This window comes from Miniopterus schreibersii (assembly GCF_964146895.1).
Source record: "Miniopterus schreibersii genome assembly, chromosome: X".
Taxonomy (NCBI): Eukaryota; Metazoa; Chordata; class Mammalia; order Chiroptera; family Miniopteridae; genus Miniopterus; species Miniopterus schreibersii.
Genome location: NC_138104.1, coordinates 65,952,502 through 65,959,484, shown reverse-complemented (window position 1 = coordinate 65,959,484; position 6,983 = coordinate 65,952,502). Strand labels below are relative to the sequence as shown.

Below are 6,983 nucleotides of genomic sequence, written 5' to 3'. Positions count from 1 at the left end.
GATTAATCAAAGAACTTATATGTTTATAAGCATAACCAGTGGACACAGACATTGGTATGGGGAAAGCCTGGGGGTAGTTTGGAGGGTTCAATGGGATAAAAAGGGGACATCTGTAATATTCTCAGTCATAAAGATAAAGAAACTTTAAAAAAAGAGAGAATATTGGAACCACACAAAAAAAAAAAATACAGAAAGAACCACACTGCAGTGTTACCTCAAACAAACAAACAAAAAAAGAAAACAAACAAACAAAAAAACACATCAGGCTGTTTAAAAACTTCTCTGAGGTAAAGTATAGTTATGAATTACAATATTAAAAACATGACTATAATTGATCCTAGCAACCATATATTTAAATTTTAGAAGAAATCGGTTTATGAATGGATTTGTTTCTCTGAATATAAATGAAAAAAAAAAATTCTGGCAGATACTAAAAAAGGTGACTACAAATAGGTAAAAACATGTAATTCTTTGCATTCATGTTGGACTCTAAAGATCAGCACTGATGTTTGAATTTTCACAAAATAAAAATAATTCAGTGTGGTCATAGCTTTCATTTTGCCATTTGATTTCATAGGCATAAAAATGTATTTTAATAAGAACTTGTCAAATTATTTATTTAGATATGGGTCATATTTTGTTGCTGGAATTTAGAAACAAAACTGTTTCAACTACTTGTACTTTATCACAACTGCCTTTCTGATTGCCATTAAATGTACAATATAGAGTTACACACTTAGGCACATAAAGCTCTGTGGTCACATTAACTTTATAGGGCACACCTTCACCAGTGTACATGTCCCCCAATCCCTCCCTCAGGGAATGGGAGAAGAAAGCAGGAACAGAAAGGAGGAAATGAGAGAAGGTGAGAAAGGGAAACAGAAGTGGGAAAAAAATCAAAGTCTAAAATATCAAAGATCACTTTGGGCTCAAGGTCAGCAGTAAGAAGAAAGGTAGGCTCAGAACAGATGTCAAACTAGACTGCAATTTGGTCTCTAAAATAGCACACACACACACACACACACACACACACACTTTTGAAAGTATGTGATGTAATGGAGTTACCTGAATGATGGAATTAGCTTACACCATGGCCGTCAGTGTCTGCGAATCTTTCTGTGTTTAAATGTAGTGAGGTGCCTCCCTTAGGATTACATATTCTAGACAAACTTGAAAGTCGACCACTGCTTGGCCACCCACTAAAAGCATTTTTCACACAGCCATTTCATCAGAATCAACTTCAGCATCAATAACCACAACCTCATGGTAATCATTGCTGTCATTGGTGACCACAGTGGAGTCAAGAGGGTCAGTGGCAGCAGGGGGCTCCAGTGGACTGGCAGGGTTGGAGGAAAGTTCAGGGAGGTCAGTAACATCACACTCCAGGTGTCCAGTAGCAGTGGTCTCAGAGTGACAAGACGCAGTGAGCTCATAGTGTCCAGCAGTAGAGGGCTCAGGGTAACCAGTGATGGCAGGCTTGGGGTAACTGGTGGCAGCAGGCTCAGGATAGTTGGCAGTAGAGGGCTCGGGGTAGCTGGTAGCAGGCTTGACATGGCCAATGGTGGGTTTAGGGTGGCTGGTGACAGGGCTGAAGGCACTCTTGGAGGGGCTGCCAGTAAGGATGTGGTAGTCAGTGACAGGCTTGTGGTGGTTGGAGGCAGGCTTGAAATGGACAGAGGGAGGCTTGAAATGGTCAGAGTCACCCTTGAAATGAACAGAGGCAGGCTTAGTGTAGACAGTGGCAGGCTTGGTGTGACCAGAAGCAGACTTGGAGTGACCAGAGGCAAGCTTGGAGTGGCTAATGATAGACTTGTGGTGGTCAGAAACAGATTTGTGGTAGGTAGAAGCAGGCCTGGAATGGCCAGAGGCCAGCTTGGGGTGGCCAGAGGCAAGCTCGGGTTGGTCAGCTACAGCATTACTAGGTAGTGGAACATGCCGGATGTTCATTGGTATTTCCTCCAGAGCAGGACAGGCATAGGCATGGTCTTGTTCATGGGCTTGTTCTGGAATTTGGTCACAGGCATGGGCACAGGCATGAGTACAGGTATGGGTAATGGCTAGGGCCCCGGCCTTCCACATCTCACGCATATCAGTGATGATGCCAGAGAGGAAGAGAATAGGGTGCCTAATAGCATGGAAGATGGTCCAGTATTCTCTTTGGAAATTCTCATTGAGGAGCCCATAAAGAACAGCGTTGAGGGAGCTAATGAAATAGGCTATGAAATGGGCTGTAAGATAAAGCCATTTAGGGATCTTGCTTACCATCTCTTTTGGACTCACAGACACCAAGTCAGTGAGCACGTTGATAGGGCACCAGCATACTGCAAAAAGGAGGAAGACCACGAACATGGTTAGAAAATTGCAAACCTCAGTAAGTTGGTTGTCAGGATTTTGCCCAGCAGGGTCACGGGCTACCAGCACTTTCATCCAGATCCTCACATAGCAAAAATCCACTATGAGCACAGGGATGACAAAGTGGATACAGACCATGGTCACAGCAAAGATGGGGTTGTTCAGATAGTTGAAGATGCAGGTATAGGTGCAAGGATCATACTTGATGGTGCCAATGTACATGTTGGGCAGGACATCCAGGATGGTCATGATCCAGCTGGCAACCAGGTAAATGCATGTATTGCGCAAGCTGAATATCCGCTCATACTGGAGGCTGTGACAGATGTAGCAGTAATGATTGATGGCAATTGCCACGATATTGAAGATAGAGTCGACCACGCTCAGCCCTGTGATAAATCTGACCACCTGGCACCGGAACTTGCTCAGATCCCAGCCCCCGATGGCCATGGCATGCAGCATCAGAGGGTAAGGGTAGATGGCCACCAGCATATCAGCCACAGAGAGGCTAACCACAAAGATGTTGCCTGAAAATCACATCCGGGGAAAGAGAGGGGGAAAGACAGAGAAGAATAAATGGGTAAGTATAAAAAACTACAAATTTAAGCTGGAGGAAAAGGCCAACTGGAGTCTTGATAATTTAGAATTCTAGAATTCTTTCAAAGAAATACACCTTTTTAAAAATATTTATTTACAAACATATCCCAAGTGATTCTGATGCACAGCCAGTTTTGGGAGACTCGTCCTTTGTCCACATTATTTCTTCAATAAGCAGTAAGTCCAAAAGCCCCTTTAGGAGCCCTTCACACTCACACAGGGACAGGATGCCACCATTTTCAACAAAAACAAAATGCAAACTTTTTTCCCACGGTGGTGAGAGAGGGGAGATGACCCTAGAGGTGAGCTAGATCAAGCTGTTGTAGGAAGCAGGATGGAGAGTGGGGCAGGGGAGAGGTTGGAAGAATGTCAAGAAGCTTCCATAACCTGCACCCCCAAAATTAGGCCTTTGCCTTCTCAAGCCTAGCATTGCATTCATAACGCAAACAAGTCTACAGAGAACTGTAGTGTTCTTAAGCAGTCTTTCCCAGCAAAATTAGACAAGAACCTAAGACTTAGCCTAGTAAAATTTACCATTTCCAAGGAAACCTAAGAATAAAAACTGAGGGGAAGACAGGGAACCCTGTAAAATTTAGTGTGAGACCAAAGAAATAGTGAGCAGGGATTTTTTTTTTTTTAATCTTGAAAATCCTGGAAGGATTAGCAGAAATGCAGGTTCAGTCCAGGCTCTGAACCGCATGGGCACATTTGCCGCCCTGCACCAGGATCTAGCCCCTGGCACTGAGTATTCTGGAGCTGCTAAACAGGAAAGTGAAAGGAAAGTGTGTGTGTGTGTGTGGGGGGGGGGGGGGGTTCTACTCCCACTCTAGTTTTGTAAGGCAGCGGTAGGAACAGTTTTCCTAAAACTTTTCAAAACAAAAAGAAAAGTAGATGCAAGCACAGAGCCCTCTTTCTTTGGAAACACCTGGTTGCTAATTAGCACTGGTTTGGCAAAATATTGCACTTCATCTAGGACTGGGAGAAAATGAGTACTTTTGAAGACAGTAAAGGAATGGCTCCTCTGCCTACGCTCCCAGGGTAGTAGCCTCAGTGCTTTCTACCCAAGAGGATTTTTCTAGGGTTTCCCTCAAAGTAATGGATTTCGCGAAGAAAAGCGAGAGGGCAAAGCCTTAAAAACAAAGCCACAACAACCATAAAAACCTGTACTTGAATTATAGAAGGAAAGGAAGAAGGAGAGAAGTAAGGTAAGAAGAAAATTAAAGAAAAGAAAATGGGCTTCTCAGATTGCCCCGGGGCTGCGTGGTTTTGTCCCTTGGGACCGAACTACTGAAGTGAAGGTGAGGTCGAAGTGTGCGGCCCATTTCCCCAGGGGATCAAAGAGAAACCAACACATCCACCAAAGTCTAGAAGAAAACTTAATGACTGCGTGCCGTCCAGGGCATTTTGAAATGTGTGGTGTTTGTGATTCCTCATCTCAGCAAAATAATCCTCCAGAGACTGGCCACCTCCTCCCCCGCGCCCGGACCGCCAGGGTCCAGTAGGTACCCGAACCCGTAAGACCCCGCCCCCTCTCCCTGTACTCCCGGGGGCCCCAGAAAGAACTTGGCCTGAGACCCTGAGCGCTGCCCCCTCCTTACCCCTCTTTTCCGCAGCCAAAACGCAGAGTTTGGGCCCCTTTGCCCTTCCCTACTGAGCTCTGTCCCACACAACCTGCAAAGCGGGCTCACCAATTCGCAGTGTCTGCTGCCCCTAGCCCCGGCCCAGGTCCCAGCACCCTAGGAAGCCCCGCCCGCAGCCGGCTCCCTTCCCTGAGCTCTGGCTGTTAGCGAGGGGAGTCTTGCTTGCCACTCCACCGCATCCCAGATCCCCCTCACTCTGCAGACTCTCTGAGCCTTCCCACCGCCCCTCTGAGCAGTCCTGCAGTCCTGCTGCAATTCTGTCTTCTATCCAACCGCACCCCCACCCCCGCTTCTGAACCTCACCTCCGCCCCGCACATCGACCCCGGTACCCAGCTTACGGTCTTCCGGATCTCCGCCGCCACAGCCTGCTGCGCCCAGCCTGCTTCTCGCCTCTGTCCACAGTGCGCCCTGAGACTGGCGGATGGAGCTCGGTTCCCGCGGGCTCAGACTAACCCGCTCCATACTCAGGCGCTGGGGTCTGTGCTCCGCCTCCAGCGCATCCCAGAAGCCAAGGCGAGCAGGGAATAGGCCCCCCAAAGGCGCGGCTGCTGCGCTGCCTTAGGAAAGCGCCACCGCAGCCGCCTAAACTTAACTTTCCCAGAGCGGGTCTCAGCCCCACTGCTCCTCTTGCGTCCATTCTGCCCTCGCTGCCTCTGCGCGGCCACCTCTGTGGTGTCTGGCTCCGCGTGCTGTCCCCGGGTGGCTGATGGACTCTCCGTTAGGGTGCAAGCTTCCTCTGCATCAGGTTCCCAACTGGCAAGAGTAGGCGGCCTGCCACACACTTCGGGAACCCGAACTTTGCATTTGGCCCCCCAAAGCTAAATCTCTGAGCTCCCCCAGCCTAGAGAAGCTCTAAGTTTATGGGGCTCAGGCATAACATCACCGCCCAGGTTCTCAGGGAATTGGGGAGCAGGGACATACAGTGTGAAGGCCTGTCCATGGATTCCCTATTACGGGTACCCAAACTAACACCCTAAGGGTTTCGGCTGGCTGCTCGCTGGGTAAAGAGAAGGAACGATAGCTTACCAGAATTTCGGAGCTTCTTGTTCTTCCCCACAGCCAAAATGACCATGGAGTTGCTGGTGAGGTCTATGATGATGGTGATAACCATTGGGCAGAACATAAAGGTGATTAGAGCTGGTGGGTAGTCTGGCTGTGGCAGCTTACGGCCAATGAAGCCATATCGGGTGGGGACTGCCAGAGTAGGCACCATGTTGCTGCTGGAGACAGTTAGGATCTCCCAGCCAGTCCAGACAGCAAAACCTGCTCTGTGATCAGGAGCTTCCGGAAAGTGGCTTCCCCTTTGAGAATCAGAGAGCAAATGACAGCATTCCGTCCCCTCTCGGATGAGCTTTTAAAGCCTCAAGAGGCAAATAGCCCCACCCCAAATCCCTCCCTCTGACCAATCAGACCTGCTTGACCACCCCTGCTTTAGTCACCAACTCTTTCTGGACAAATCCACATTGAGGTGTCGTCTTGCTTTGGATTGCTTTATTTGTGCTTCCTCTCTACCCCACCTCCCAACCTTCCCCTAGGTACATCTGGTCTTGAGAAGCTCAGAGTCCACCTCCCTCCCCCACACACCCCAGCCATTGCGCATCCATTTCTAGCAAATTCTCCTTCCACTTCCAACACAAACACTGCGCAAAACGATGTAAATGGCAGAGCAGAATCCTTCTTGGGATCCAGTGTCAACCCAAGCCAGTCTGAAGCCCCCAGCAGAATGTGACAAGCGGCCAGTGGCCCTTTGAACCCTAGATATATGCCCCTACAGTCTCCTTAAGAGGCTCATCTTACTCCCGGCATTCTTGCTTGTTCAGAGCCTTCTGCACTCCCAGGGGGAGCAGGGAACAGCTGCTGGATGCTTACGTGCCAAATCTAAGACCCCGTATCCAGGGAACTCAACCCCTCTCCTGTGTCTGCCAGGACCAGGTTGGTTTCCTTAGCAGCAATGGCTGGTGGCCACTCAGTCCGGTCCCGGACTTGCACTCTCTATGAGGAGATGACCCCTGCGCCCGGCTCTAGCAGCAGGGATAGAACCTGTACTCTTGAAGCAGAGGAGGTGACCACTCCAACACAACTTTGGAGCGAGAGAGTTCTTCCCCTTCCCAGGTGACGGTCACCCTGGCTGTGGGAGCTCAGGTGTTGCTTTGGGGAAAAGGAAAACGCAAAGAAAGCCCTTCTTTTGGGCCGCTGCTCCTCAAAAGAAACCCAGGATGAGTAACTCTGGCTCCTATGCTCCCCAGGTGGCGCAAGGCGCTTGGGAAAGCTGGTGGAGTTGTGCCGCAGTGGTGGAACAGGCGCTGAGGTGGTTGCAGGCTTGGCCAAGAAGCCACAAGGAGACCAGCGCCTCCTGCCCCAGGCACAACTTACTTCGGTCATTCTTCCTTGTCATC

The 6,983-nt window shown here is 49.1% G+C and overlaps 1 protein-coding gene across 1 annotated transcript in view; it reads right to left on the bottom strand.

Moving 5' to 3' along the window:
• Positions 1-347: 347 nt before the first annotated feature.
• GPR50 (G protein-coupled receptor 50) overlaps positions 348-6,983 on the bottom strand; it is a gene marked incomplete at its 5' end in the record, with an annotated part of 131,045 nt that continues 124,409 nt past the window's right edge. The window contains 2 exons of the mRNA XM_081125389.1: positions 348-2,876; positions 5,614-5,888. Of these exons, the coding sequence (XP_080981515.1) occupies positions 1,213-2,876; positions 5,614-5,888 (1,939 nt within the window). The 3' untranslated portion in view covers positions 348-1,212. The remainder of the gene's footprint in view (positions 2,877-5,613; positions 5,889-6,983) is intronic.